The 15,444-nt window shown below is 46.1% G+C and overlaps 1 protein-coding gene across 1 annotated transcript in view; it reads right to left on the minus strand.

Annotated features, from left to right (window-relative positions):
• The window catches only part of LOC135556919 (growth arrest-specific protein 2-like), a 69,472-nt gene that overhangs the window by 1,751 nt on the left and 52,277 nt on the right, over nucleotides 1-15,444 (minus strand). The window contains exons 4-8 of the mRNA XM_064990322.1: nucleotides 14,644-14,785; nucleotides 11,886-11,949; nucleotides 9,180-9,348; nucleotides 7,077-7,349; nucleotides 6,741-6,875 (exon numbers count right to left, since the gene is read on the minus strand). Coding sequence (XP_064846394.1) covers nucleotides 6,741-6,875; nucleotides 7,077-7,349; nucleotides 9,180-9,348; nucleotides 11,886-11,949; nucleotides 14,644-14,785 — 783 coding nt within the window. The remainder of the gene's footprint in view (nucleotides 1-6,740; nucleotides 6,876-7,076; nucleotides 7,350-9,179; nucleotides 9,349-11,885; nucleotides 11,950-14,643; nucleotides 14,786-15,444) is intronic.

Below are 15,444 nucleotides of genomic sequence, written 5' to 3' on the forward strand. Positions count from 1 at the left end.
GAACACCTTTATTTAACCAGGTTGGCCAGTTGAGAACACCTTTATTTAACCAGATAGGCCAGTTGAGAACACCTTTATTTAACCAGGTTGGCCAGTTGAGAACACCTTTATTTAACCAGATAGGCCAGTTGAGAACACCTTTATTTAACCAGATAGGCCAGTTGAGAACACCTTTATTTATCCAGGTAGGCTAGTTGAGAACACCTTTATTTAACCAGGTTGGCCAGTAGAGAACACCTTTATTTAACCAGGTAGGCCAGTTGAGAACACCTTTATTTAACCAGGTAGGCCAGTTGAGAACACCTTTATTTAACCAGATAGGCCAGTTGAGAACAAGTTCTCATTTACAACTGCGACCTGGCCAAGATAAATCTAAGCAGTGAGACACAAACAACAACACAGAGTTACACGTGGAATAAACAAACGTACAGTCAATAACACAATAGGGAAAAATCTATATACAGTGTGTGCAAATGAGGTGAGATTAGGGAGGTAAGGCAATAAATAGGCCGTAGTGGCGAAGTAATTACATTTTAGCAATTAAACACTGGAGTGATATATGTGCAGAAGATGAATGTGCAAGTAGAGATACTGGGGTGCAAAGGAGCAAGAAAATAACAATGAATAATACAGGGATGAGGTAGTTGGATGGGCTATTTACAGACATGATGAATCACGCTTTACCTCATGGCAGTCCGACAGATGAATCTGAGTGTGGCGAATGCCAAGAGAATGCTACCTGCCCAAATGCATATTGCCAACTGTAAAGTTTGGTGGAGGAGGAATAATGGTCAGGGGTTGTTTTTCATGGTTCAGGCTCCTTAGTTCCAGTGAAGGGAAATCTTAACGCTACAACATACAATTACAATCTAGACGATTCTGTGCTTTCAACTTTGTGGCAACAGTTTAGGGAAAGCCCAATCCTGTTTCAGCACAAAAGTGAGGTCCACACAGAAATGGTTTGTTGAGATTGGTGTGGAAGAACTTGACTGGCCTGCACAGAGCCCTGACCTCAACCCCATCGAATACCTTTGGCATGAATTGGAACGTCGACTGCGAGCCAGGACTAATCGCCTGAAATCAAGTGCCCGACGTCACTAATGCTCTTGTGGCTGAATGGAAGCAAGTCCCTGCATCAATGTTCCAAAATCTAATGGAAAGCCTTCCCAGAAAAGTGGATGCTGTTATAGCAGAAAAGGGGGGACCAACTCCATATTAATGCCCATTCAATTTGGAATGAGATGTTTTATGTGCAGGTGTCCACATATTTTTGGTCATGTAGCTGGGGAGAGAGGGGGGGGGGAGGAGATAGAGTTAGGAGAGACGAGAGAGAGAGAGAGAGAAAGGGAGAGCGAGAGCAGAGAGGGGGAGTGGAGAGAAAGGGAGAGCAAGAGAGGGGGAGAGAGAGAGAGTTAGGAGAGGCGAGAGAAAGTGAGAGCGAGAGAGAGAGAGGGGGGAGGGGAGAGAGAGAGAGCGAGAGAGGGGAGAGAGAGAGAGGAGAGACGAGAGAGAGAGAGAGAGAGGGGGAGGGGAGAGAAAGGGAGAGCGAGAGAGGGGGAGAGAGGGGGGGGAGGGGAGAGAAAGGAGAGCGAGAGAGGGGGAGAGAGAGAGAAAGGAGAGGGGGAGGGGAGAGAAAGGGAGAGCGAGAGAGGGGGAGAGAGAGAGGGGGAGAGAAAAAGAGGAGAGAGGGGGGGAGAGAGAGAGGGGGGGGGGAGAGAGAGAGAGAGGGAGGAGAGAGGGGGAGTTACTACTCTGGAGGAATTGTAATTAAACCCTCTTGCTGTTTGGGGTTTTCGGCTGGGTTTCTGTATAGCACTTTGTGGAAATGGTTCATGTAACAAGGGCTTTAAAAATACATTTGATTGATAGTGCATGTAGTTTGCTCTCTGTCAAGCCTCCAGCAGCATAATATAATAACATCAAACATTTAACAGAATCAATCAACAGTCCATCGGCAGGGAAGTGGTTCCAATCATGACAGTATTGTCCCCAAGGCTCTGTGACTAGGGGATATAATGGGCTTTTGGTACAGAGGCCTTTTCAATAATGAATCTATGGTGCTGGGAGACAGGGGGACCCCAGCTAGATCTGTACCCAGCAGTGAGAGGGGAGCCTGGGGGTGGCCTGGTGGCCTCCTGTGATCTCAAAGTTTCAGACTGGTCAGTCCCATCAGTAAAGGTACAACACATTAATTTACTGAGAAGGGCTGAGGTCAGTCTCCACAGACTGACTGCTTGTGGAAGGCCAAGGGACAGGGAAGGCATTCTTCTATACACTGTACACTACACTCAGCCTACACCCTTGGCTTTTTAGCTGGAGGACACGATTCCAATGCACCACAACACTTTTTATTTTGTCTTCAGATGACTGTGGGCGGAAAACTAATTTCTCTCCTAGCAAAGGAGGATATTTCTGACCTGTCAGCAATGCATTTTATTAGAGAAGAGGCAGAGTGGAGAGAGAGAACGAGAGGGGGAGGGGGAGAGAGAGAGGGAGAGGGGGAAAGCAAGAGAGAGGGTGAGAAAGGGAGAGGGCGTTACCACTCTGCAGGAATTTTAATTAAACCATCTCTCTCAGTGAAGGCAGAGCGCTGTGCAGAGAACCTAGAGTGAGAGGTTGAGGGTCACACCTATTGAACTGCTGGAATTGTCTAGCAGGAAGCTCACATATAAAACCACACAGTAACAGATGTTCTATTCCATCCAACGCTCTAGAATCTAAGAGGTGCATTCTTGGGATTCTAATATAAACAGCCATGGACAAAGAAGAATCAAGACTCTTGCCTCTGTTTGTTACTTGTCCTTGGTTGCTCAGCAACTCTCATGTATGGTTGAAAGAAACACCGTCTATCGTACAAAAGGCAGTCAGAGAATGCTGGGTATTCACATTTTGCACGGTAGAACATATTTTCTAAGGGGAAAGCGTGCTTCCAGATAGACACTGGGTGGTAATTTTGGTGGATATGTTTCCCCCTTGTACACGACCTTCTTTGTTTTGTGATGTTCATGTTATGATCAGTGCTCTGACGTTCACTGTCTATTTCAGATATCTGTCAGTAGAATGGCACTAAATCGGACCAAAAGGTTTATTTCAGACGCTGAACACTGGTCCATGTCCGGAGAAAACCGGGCTAACATACAGAACCTGTCCTATTCTCCAGTTGTGATCCAGTTGTCCATTCAGAAGCTGCGCTACCAGTAGAGGGTCTTTCTAGAGCGGACTGTCAGCACATCTCGAACTACAGTCCAGTTCCTCCTTCCACAGCATCCTCGTTGTCAGACATGTGCATCCTGGTTGGAGGTTGCCAAGTAACCACAGATCCCAAGGGCACCAATGCTACCTCAACCAATCTGTACTTGTCAATAGACTTCATTCGCACAAGGTGCTTTTTGTAAGGTCTGTTTGAGGTACAGTATTTATTTAGCTACATAAGAAAATCATATTTTATGTAAACGAGGAGAATTATTCATTTGTAAGCGCCGTTAGCGCCATGGCAACAATAATAGCATTATCCTCAAGCATCTTTTCTAATCCTATGGACTATTTATCAGGTCTGTTGGATTGAACTGGAGGGCTCTCATCTCCCAGTACAGTGGGTGAACCAGAACCACATCAACTCACATCAACCCAGGCTGACCCATAGAGATAGACACCGGAGTGTAGATGGATAGAACCCGTTTTAGCATGGACAATACAAGGAGGAGTCCTTATATATATATATATATATATCCATGGGTTGGCCTCTTGGCCTCGAGACAGACATAGTTGGAATACCATTCACCAGTAAATGAAGCCTCACAGCAGCAGAGGAGCTGCTACCAGCAGGGACAATGGCCGTCTGTCATCCACACAGTCCAAATATCAACACACTGCAATGTGGCACCGTGGCTGTAACGGTATGAACGTGGCATTGTTCCAAATGGCACCCTTTTAGTTAGTGCACTATTTTTGCCCAGGGAATCTGGTCTAACGTAGTGCACTGTAGAGAGAATAGGGTGCTGTTTCGGAGACGGCCCGTGACCTTACATTGAGATAAAGAACCATATTGTTGGTGAACTGAAATCCCCAATATAATCCAGCCTGGATAAAAACCCGGACAAAAAGAAGGGGACAGTTCAATAAACAATGACGTCTGTGGGCGAAACATTGGGTCAACTAAAATCCAGACTCATTCAATTCAGACTCATCAAATCTCAGAACAATGAGAAAAGAGTGGGTTTGCAATGGGGACAGAATAAGAGGAGTCATTCAACAGCCATCTGTAGCCATAGATGGTCTATGGTCACTGAGGACACTGAGGAGCAATGGGCTAAGTAAGAGATTCTGTAGACGGCATACAATCCATATTCATACCTGGCTTGTTAACTTATATAAACAAATATATTATACTATAGGTCTACTATATTTATATGCTGGGGCTCCCGAGTGGTGCAGCGGTCTAAGACAGTGCATCTCAGTCCTAGAGGCATCACTACAGACACCCTGGTTCAAATCCAGGCTGTATCACAACCGGCCATGATTGGGAGTCCCATAGGGTAGGCCGTCATTGTGAATAAGAATTTGCTCTTAACTGACTTGCCTAGTTAAATAAAGGTGAAATATGTTTATTTGTTTTATTTTATTGAATTCACTGAATGAAGTCCACAAAAACACTACAGTGAATACTGTAGTATTTACAGTTAACTATAGTATAAATAATGTAGTGGGGAAAAAAATAGTATACAATATACTATGGTAATTAATGTAGTGTTTTTGTGGATTGGAGTATACTGTAATATTTACTGTAGTGTTTTTGCATACTGTAATATACTCTAGTAATTACTGTAGGATTTTTGGGGACATTGTTGTAGTATTTTGGTTTAATTATCTTTGACATAGAAGTGTGGGGGACTTTCTCCTTGAGGAAAACAACTGGAGAAAACCAAAAATAGCCAAATGTTCCATAACCTGTAGGTAGGTCTCGGTTCTGACAGGAGAGTTCAGAGCTTCTGCTCTTCTCTATAACCTATAGGGAACACAATATATGGTCTAGATTTGGCATGTAGGTTTCTCCCTTACGAGTGGTACAAGTTGGGATACGGAGAGGAAAAGTGTAGTGTTTTTACGGACATTACTGTAGTTTTTACTACTGTGTTTTTTTGTGTTTGAATAATACTGTAGTATTTTACAGCATACTACAATTGGGTGATAATGCCCGTAAAGTTAGTGTTTGGAGGATATATTGACATGGTGTTGTTAGGGCCGAGATTAAGTCTATACTGTAGAATACGTACATTTTATAGTAAGTACTACACATGATCGAGGGATACTACAGTGTGTAGTATAGTATACTACAGTTTACAATAGAATTCTATGAGTTTACAATAGAATTCTATGAGTTTACAATAGAATTCTATGAGTTTACAATAGAATTCTATGAGTTTACAATAGAATTCCATAGTAAGTACTATAGTATTTGTTCACATGGGAATATCCACAGCAATATGTAACACAACCCCAGTGTAAATCACGTACAGTAAATCAAATACACCAGTTTTCAATGCTTCAGATTTGATCCCGCCCTAAACCCAAAACATGTGGTCAAAGTTACTTCAGGCAGGGACTGTCCACGCCCAATTGAAAGTCCAGCTGCCTGCGAGCTAAGTGGCTGAACCGTGTGTAGTTAGAAAAACAAGGTTCTTGTTCCAGAGGTTGGTCCACTGGTTAATCCTCCATTTCACACCGTCTCTACAAACAACAACACCAAATACCAAAGGGAAGTGGAGTTCCCCCTTTAAACAAGCAAAGACAAGGTTCTTGTGTAACAAGTTATAAAGATGAGGTGTCACCCACCCTGGTGAATAGCATCTTCCCTCCTACATCAAGTGTGATGTGTGTGTGTGTGTGTGTGTGTGTGTGTGTGTGTGTGTGTGTGTGTGTGTGTGTGTGTGTGTGTGTGTGATGTGTGTGATGTGTTGCACCCACCCTGATGAAGAGCATCTTCTATCCTACACGGTGTGTGTGTGTGTGTGTGTGTGTGTGTGTGTGTGTGTGATGTGTTGCACCCACCCTGATGAATAGCATCTTCTCTCCTACACGGTGTGTGTGTGTGTGTGTGTGTGTGTGTGTGTGTGTGTGTGATGTGTTGCACCCACCCTGATGAATAGCATCTTCTCTCCTACACGGTGTGTGTGTGTGATGTGTGTGTGTGTGTGTGATGTGTTGCACCCACCCTGATGAATAGCATCTTCTATCCTACACGGTGTGTGTGTGTGTGTGTGTGTGTGATGTGTTCCACCCACCCTGATGAAGAGCATCTTCTCTCCTACACGGTGTGTGTGTGTGTGTGTGTGTGTGTGTGATGTGTTTGATGTGTTCCACCCACCCTGATGAAGAGCATCTTCTATCCTACACGGTGTGTGTGTGTGTGTTCAAATTTTGTGACAGATATTTGATGTGTGTGATGTGTTCCACCCACCCTGATGAAGACTTCTGCATCTTCTCTCCAACGCCTGGTAGGAAACAGACAGCCTGTCTGGAACCCAAACAGAACTTAGGGACACTTCTGGAACCCCTGGGGAAATGACAGCACCTTCTGACACCCTGGGGAAACAGACAGCACCTTTAAAATACTTGATTTGAAGACACAAATTCAAATTTTAGGACAGATATCTGGACCCCTGGGGAACTAGACAGCACCTTCTGGAACCCCTGGGGAAACAGACAGCACCTTCTGGAACCCCTGGGGAAACAGACAGCACCTTCTGGAACCCCTGGGGAACCAGACAGCACCTTCTGGAACCCCTGGGGAAACAGACAGCACCTTCTGGAACCCCTGGGGAAACAGACAGCACCTTCTGGAACCCCTGGGAACCAGACAGCACCTTCTGGAAACCCTGGGGAAACAGACAGCACCTTCTGGAACCCCTGGGGAAACAGACAGCACCTTCTGGAACCCCTGGGAACCAGACAGCACCTTCTGAACCCCTGGGGAAACAGACAGCACCTTCTGAACCCCTGGGGAAACAGACAGCACCTTCTGAACCCCTGGGGCAACAGACAGCACCTTCTGGAAACCCTGGGGAACTAGACAGCACCTTCTGGAACCCCTGGGAACCAGACAGCACCTTCTGGAACCCCTGGGAACCAGACAGCACCTTCTGAACCCCTGGGGAACCAGACAGCACCTTCTGAACCCCTGGGGAACCAGACAGCACCTTCTGAACCCCTGGGGAACCAGACAGCACCTTCTGAACCCCTGGGGAACCAGACAGCACCTTCTGAACCCCTGGGGAAACAGACAGCACCTTCTGAACCCCTGGGGAACCAGACAGCACCTTCTGAACCCCTGGGGCAACAGACAGCACCTTCTGGAACCCTGGGGAAACAGACAGCACCTTCTCCTCCACACAGCAAGGCTGCCCATGACTGCTGATACAGAGCAGTACCTCTATATCCTCATCTGATGTAGGCCTGCTATCTGAAGGCCAGGTACAGTCAGCCTGTAAACATGGCCCAGACTGCTATCTGAAGGTCAGGTACAGTCAGCCTGTAAACATGGCCCAGACTGCTATCTGAAGGCCAGGTACAGTCAGCCTGTAAACATGGCCCAGACTGCTATCTGAAGGCCAGGTACAGTCAGCCTGTAAACATGGTCCAGACTGCTATCTGAAGGCCAGGTACAGTCAGCCTGTAAACATGGCCCAGACTGCTATCTGAAGGCCAGGTACAGTCAGCCTGTAAATATGACCCAGACTGCTATCTGAAGGCCAGGTACAGTCAGCCTGTAAACATGGTCCAGACTGCTATCTGAAGGCCAGGTACAGTCAGCCTGTAAACATGACCCAGACTTCCCAATATCAAGACAACAAGCCTGCACTGATATCCAAGGCTGTTCAGGTGTGACGAGGGGCTGGAATATAAGCAGGTCCTCGGAAACGGCTTGTTCAGGGGTGATGAGGGGCTGGTATTTAAGTTGTCCTCATTAAAGGCCTGTTCAGGGGTGATGAGGGGCTGGTATTTATGCTGCAGTAGTTTATGTGTCGGAGGGCTAAGGTCAGTTTGTTATATCTGGAGTACTTCTCCTGTCTTATCTGGTGTCCTGTGTGAATTTAAGTACACTCTCTCTAATTCTCTCTTTCTTTCTCTCTCTCGGAGGACCTGAGCCCTAGGACCATGCCTCAGGACTACCTGGCATGATGACTCCTTGCTGTCCCCAGTCCACCTGGCCGTGCTGCTGCTCCAGTTTCAACTGTTCTGCCTGCGGCTATGGAACCCTGACTTGTTCACCGGACGTGCTACCTGTCCCAGACCTGCTGTTTTCAAATCTCTAGAGACAGCAGGAGCGGTAGAGATACTCTCAATGATCGGCTATGAAAAGCCAACTGACATTTACTCCTGAGGTGCTGACTTGCTGCACCCTCGACAACTACTGTGATTATTATTATTTGACCATACTGGTCATTTATGAACATTTGAACATCTTGGCCATGTTCTGTTATAATCTCCACCCGGCACAGCCAGAATAGCACTGGCCACCCCTCATAGCCTGGTTCCTCCGTAGGTTTCTCCCTAGGTTTTGGCCATTATAGGGAGTTTTTCCTAGCCACCGTGCTTCTACACCTGCATTGCTTGCTGTTTGGGGTTTTAGGCTGGGTTTCTGTACAGCACTTTGAGATATCAGCTGATGTAAGAAGGGCTATATAAATCAATTTGATTTGATATTTAAGTTGTCCTCAGAAAAGGCTTGTTCAGGGGTGATGAGGGGCTGGTATTTAAACTGTCCTCAGAAAAACCCTTTTCGGGTGTGATGAGGGGGCTGGAATTTAAGCAGCTCCTCAGAAAAGGTCTGTTCAGGGGTGATGAGGGGCTGGTATTTAAGCATCTTTTCAGAAAAGGTCGACTCCATGTAACAGTCATATGAGCAGCCTACCTCCAGAATCAACAACAACATTAACCCTAATTCTAACTTTAACCCCCTAGAAATAGAATTCGACATTGTGGGGACCAATAAAATATCCCCAGTTGGTCAAATGTCTTGTTTGTTTACTATTCTTGTGGGGATTTTTGTTATAATTAAACACCAGATGGGTAGGGAGGTCAATAAGGGTCGAAAACCACCACAAATGACTGGTAATTCCCAAAAATATCCAGAAATATCCATGAAAAAGTTCAGCAGTTCAGCATTCCACCCAACTCACTGCATCATCCAACAGCTTCCCTGTGCTCTTCTGGCTAGACGATGAGCACTTGGAAGGAGAGGAGGATGGGGGGGTTGTAGAGTGGGAGACAGGTGAAGGTAGGGGTGCTATCTCCTCCTGTTCTATCTCCTTCTCCAGCTTGATAAGCCAAGGAGGCTCCACGTTGTACCTAGAGAATGAGACCATTGGAAAATCAGTTTACATTAAGGTATACATTACTTAAGGGATAATCAACGAGGGGCTATGCGTTCTATGGCAAATCATTACCAACGTGGAAGGTGTGTTCCACAACGCGTCATCAGAGAATAATAAACAACGTGGAAAATGTGTTCCACAACGCGTCATCAGAGAATAATAAACAACGTGGAAGGTGTGTTCCACAACGCGTCATCAGAGAATAATAAACAACGTGGAAAATGTGTTCCACAACGCGTCATCAGAGAATAATAAACAACGTGGAAGGTGTGTTCCACAACGCGTCATCAGAGAATAATAAACAACGTGGAAGGTGTGTTCCACAACGCGTCATCAGAGAATAATAAACAACGTGGAAGGTGAGTTCCACAATGCGCCAAGCTGAGAGGAAATTACCTTTCACGGAGTTGCATTATTTCACATCTCTTTTATACCATGACTATAATTTAACACATTTGCGGGTAGAAATGTGTTCAACAGCCACCGATGTAGCTAACAAGTTAATTTAGATAGCTACAGTAGTTGCCGCGGTAACCAAACAGACTTGCTAGTTTAGATAACTAAACCATCAGTCTTAGCTTGCTATTATGAAAATCGAATTCAACAATGTCAATAATATTTTCAATTCGACTTTTGGTTTTCAAAAAGCAGCTCAAACATAGAATTAAAAAGGCTATAGTTCATAAATGTTCTATCGTGAAAATATACTATATGTTAAGAAAGGAAAATAACGCCCTAGAATGCCCTTCAAGCCAATCAGAAACAAGTATTCAACAATGCAATGGTTTAAAGTGGCCTGGCAGTCAAAGCCACTGTTTTTTGGATCTATATCCCACTGCAGCATGGGGTTGAATCTGGCCCACTGTCGTTTCATCACACAGATTATGTATCCCACTGCAGCATGGAGTTGAATCTGGCCCACTGTCGTTTCACCACACAGATTATCTATACCACTGCAGCATGGAGTTGAATCTGGCCCACTGTTGTTTCATCACACAGATTATCTATACCACTGCAGCATGGAGTTGAATCTGGCCCACTGTCGTTTCATCACACAGATTATCTATACCACTGCAGCATGGAGTTGAATCTGGCCAACTGCCATTTCATCACACAGATTATCTATACCACTGCAGCATGGAGTTGAATCTGGCCCACTGCCATTTCATCACACAGATTATCTATACCACTGCAGCATGGAGTTGAATCTGGCCAACTGCCATTTCATCACACAGATTATCTATACCACTGCAGCATGGAGTTGAATCTGGCCCACTGTTGTTTCATCACACAGATTATGTATCCCACTGCAGCATGGAGTTGAATCTGGCCCACTGTCATTTCATCACACAGATTATCTATACCACTGCAGCATGGAGTTGAATCTGGCCCACTGTTGTTTCATCACACAGATTATCTATACCACTGCAGCATGGAGTTGAATCTGGCCAACTGCCATTTCATCACACAGATTATCTATACCACTGCAGCATGGAGTTGAATCTGGCCCACTGTTGTTTCATCACACAGATTATCTATACCACTGCAGCATGGAGTTGAATCTGGCCCACTGTCGTTTCATCACACAGATTATCTATACCACTGCAGCATGGAGTTGAATCTGGCCCACTGTCATTTCACCACACAGATTATCTATACCACTGCAGCATGGAGTTGAATCTGGCCCACTGTTGTTTCATCACACAGATTATCTATACCACTGCAGCATGGAGTTGAATCTGGCCAACTGCTGGCACTGCATCACACAGATTATCTTTCATCACACAGATTATCTATACCACTGCAGCATGGAGTTGAATCTGGCCAACTGCCATTTCATCACACAGATTATCTATACCACTGCAGCATGGAGTTGAATCTGGCCAACTGCCATTTCATCACACAGATTATCTATACCACTGCAGCATGGAGTTGAATCTGGCCCACTGTTGTTTCATCACACAGATTATCTATACCACTGCAGCATGGGGTTGAATCTGGCCCACTGTTGTTTCATCACACAGATTATCTATACCACTGCAGCATGGAGTTGAATCTGGCCCACTGTTGTTTCATCACACAGATTATCTATACCACTGCAGCATGGGGTTGAATCTGGCCCACTGTTGTTTCATCACACAGATTATCTATACCACTGCAGCATGGGGTTGAATCTGGCCCACTGTTGTTTCATCACACAGATTATCTATACCACTGCAGCATGGAGTTGAATCTGGCCAACTGCCATTTCATCACTCTCTCAATCCAAAAAAATGTAAAATATTTGAGGAGTGGGACTACCTCACTCCTTTAGGTTTGATATTTTCACAGACTGAGGATAATCGTCTCTGACAGGATGTCATCAAAAGGTTAATTAAACTTCTATGTAAATACACATGTATATAATATATAAACATACATAAAAATTCAATTGATATTGAAGGCATTTTAATTGAATCATTTTTTAAATGGAAAAATTAGCAGAAAAATCCCTAATCAATTCTTTCTTACCGAGATGCTATCCTTCCCAGTTGTAGGAGACACAGACACACTTCCCGTGGCTGCTTGTGAAGTACTAATAGGAGAAATCAATATTCATTAATTAAGCGAATGATCTTCCTTGCAACACATCTCAAATGACCAGGTGATAATAAAATCTCATTGAAACTGGGTTAAAGTGGTTTAAAACTCAAATACGCACATGCCAATGGGTATGAGAGGAAATTAGAAGTGTTGTTTGTTAAAGATGACCTTTTTAATATTGGTGTGGTAGTTTAAGGTGAACATCAGTTTTGGGGGGCTTAAAACAGCTCCAGGATTTTTTTTTTTTTTGAAGATCGGACAAAACAGGAATTTCTAGACTAAAACTAGACTCCCACGAGCACAGTGACAGACAGTGGGAGGATCGATGGGGATAATGACGTGTGACACAGCACACCATGCATCATGACAGCAATAGTTCTCCAAACCTGTTGTCGCACAGCTACACCATGATGATACACTATTCAATCCATCACAGGGAAAAGAAGGCAAGAAGGGGAAAGAGTGGGAACAGGACAGTTAGCTTAGCTAGCCTGTTGTAACACACTGTGGTTGTGACCACACTAACTAGCCTTGAGGGAACAGGACAGTTAGCTTAGCTAGCCTGTTGTAACACACTGTGGTTGTGACCACACTAACTAGCCTTGAGGGAACAGGACAGTTAGCTTAGCTACTTTTTGTAACACACTGTGGTTGTGACCACACTAACTAGCCTTGAGGGAACAGGACAGTTAGCTTAGCTACCCTGTTGTAACACACCACACTAACTAGTTGTGAACAGGACACACTAACTAACCTTGAGGGAACAGGACAGTTAGCTTAGCTACCCTCTGTTGTAACACACTGTGGTTGTGACCACACTAACTAGCCTTGAGGGAACAGGACAGTTAGCTTAGCTACCCTGTTGTAACACACTGTGGTTGTGACCACACTAACTAGCCTTGAGGGAACAGGACAGTTAGCTTAGCTACCCTGTTGTAACACACTGTGGTTGTGACCACACTAACTAGCCTTGGATGGACAATCAAGTTCTATTCCATTCTAGTCCTAAATTATCCAGATTTATTTTTCACTGAATAAAAAAACATGTCTAGGAGCATAGCTGGCTGGGGTTGAAAACAAGAGGGGAATAAACCAACCGTCAGCCAGAAAACAGACCAGGAGAGAGAAAAAACCATGGGAATCGTCTTCATCTCTTCGGCTGACGTGGCCTTCATCAATCAGGTTTAAAAGGCTAGGTATTCTCATGCATATTCAAAGAGATGCTCTGAGATCATCTTCACATTACATTCAGACATATACTGCTTGTGTTCCAAATGGCAACCTATTCCCTATATAGGGCACTACTTTTGTCCATGCCATAGGGCTTTTATTCAAAGTAGTGCACTATATAGGGAATAGGGTGCCATTTGGGATACAGAAAAACATAATGCAGAACCTAGGCACTGACGTAGACTTTAACAGCATAGAAGAGAGCAACACGAAACTGCCCACTGTACGACTGAGTGAAATATTTAAATAACATTCTCCCTCCAGCCAGCCAGCTAACTCCCCACTGTCTGTCTTCTCTTACTCTGTTCCCTGGGATGTTCTGTACAGTGAACGACTGCTTAAAATACACATTAGAGTCCATATCAGTCATTTGGTAAGCCAAGGCAGTCTCAGCCATCTCAGGGCAGTCTGCTGTCCAAGTGGGGATTGTGTGAAGTCAGGATATTGTGGATGGAGTCTGTGGACAACAGAAGATGAGCTGGTGTAGAGAGGGAGAGAGATGGAGAGGAGAGGAGAGGAGAGGAGGGGATGGTCTCTGTCTGGGCTGTAAGTGATTTTGTTCGCTGAGGCAGGAGGCCAGGACTAGGGAGAGAGGGGGACAGGGGTGGGGAGAGAGGGGGATGGGTTGGGAGAGACGGGGTGGGGGAGTGAGAGGGTGGGGGAGAGGGAGGGGGAGAGGGGTGGAGAGAGAGGGGGATGGGTTGGGAGAGGGGGGTGGGGAGAGTGAGACAGGGGTGGGGAGAGAGAGGGAGGGGGAGAGGGGTGGAGAGGGGGAGGGGAGAGGAGGGGGAGAGGGGGACAGGGGTGGAGAGAGGGGGGATGGGTTGGGAGAGACGGGGGTGGGGAGAGTGAGACAGGGGGGAGAGAGGGAGGGGGAGAGGGGTGGGGAGAGGGAGGGGGAGGGGGAGGGGGAGGGGGTGGAGAGAGACAGGGGTGGAGGAGAGAGGGACAGGGGTGGGGAGGGAGGGGGACAGGGGTGGAGAGGGGGAGAGGGGGACAGGGGGACAGGGGTGGAGAGAGGGAGGGGGAGAGGGGTGGAGGGGGGACAGGGGTGGAGGAGAGGGAGGGAGGGATAGTGGTGGGAGAGAGAGGGGGACAGGGGTGGAGAGAGGGGGACAGGGGTGGAGGGGGGGGAGACAGGGGGACAGGGGTGGGGGAGAGACAGGGGGGGGATAGGGGGGGGACAGGGGTGGAGAGAGGGGGACAGGGGTGGAGAGAGGGGGATAGGGGTGGAGAGAGAGGGGGAAACCTGACCGACGGTGATCAGAGGAAGTGTACTCTTCTCGCCAGGATTGAGGTTAATTTCATTTGACTTCAGTGAATTCAGGAAACGTTCAGATGCCTTATTCTAAAACCTAATGAGAGGGAACTGAGATCTGCGATTTGGTCAGTTGTCTTGTAACTTGAAATAATCAATACAGAGCATTAAGGCAAATGGACCCACATCCGTACTCACCCAGTCCCTCAGACTCAAACAGGCAGGTCTCTCCCACCCCCACCTGACGACACCAGGTCAGGAAGTTAGCTGTGTTGTCCCTGGCAAAGAAGGAACCAGAGGGAGCGCTGGCACGACACGGGATCCTCCGACACGTGATGGCCTGAGAGAGAGAGAGAGAGAGAGAGAGTTTAGACGGAGAGAGGTTAGGATTAGACGGAGAGAGTTTAGGATTAGACGCAGAGAGGTTAGGATTAGAGGGAGAGAGATTAGGATTAGACAGAGAGAAGTTAGGATTAGACAGAGAGAGGTTAGGATTAGATGGAGAGAGGTTAGGGTTAGAGGGAGAGATATTACGGAGAGGTTAGGATTAGAGAGCGCGAGGTTAGGGTTAGAGGGAGAGAGGTTAGGATTAGATGGAGAGAGGTTAGGGTTAGAGGGAGAGAGGTTACAGAGAGGTTAGGATTAGAGGGATAGAGGTTAGATGGAGAGGGGTTAGGATTAGATGGAGAGTTAGGATTAGAGGGAGAGAGGTTAGGATTAGAGGGAGAGAGGTTAGGATTAGAGGGAGAGAGGTTAGGAGGGAGAGAGGTTAGGATTAGGATTAGGATTAGGGATTAGAGAGGTTAGGATTAGAGGTTAGGATTAGAGGGAGAGAGGTTAGGATTAGAGGTTAGGATTAGAGGGAGAGAGGTTAGGATTAGAGGGAGAGAGGTTAGGATTAGAGGTTAGGATTAGAGGGAGAGAGGTTAGGATTAGAGGTTAGGATTAGAGGGAGAGAGGTTAGGATTAGAGGGAGAGAGGTTAGGAGGGAGAGGGAGA

Source organism: Oncorhynchus masou, chromosome 15, assembly GCF_036934945.1.
Source record: "Oncorhynchus masou masou isolate Uvic2021 chromosome 15, UVic_Omas_1.1, whole genome shotgun sequence".
Taxonomy (NCBI): Eukaryota; Metazoa; Chordata; class Actinopteri; order Salmoniformes; family Salmonidae; genus Oncorhynchus; species Oncorhynchus masou.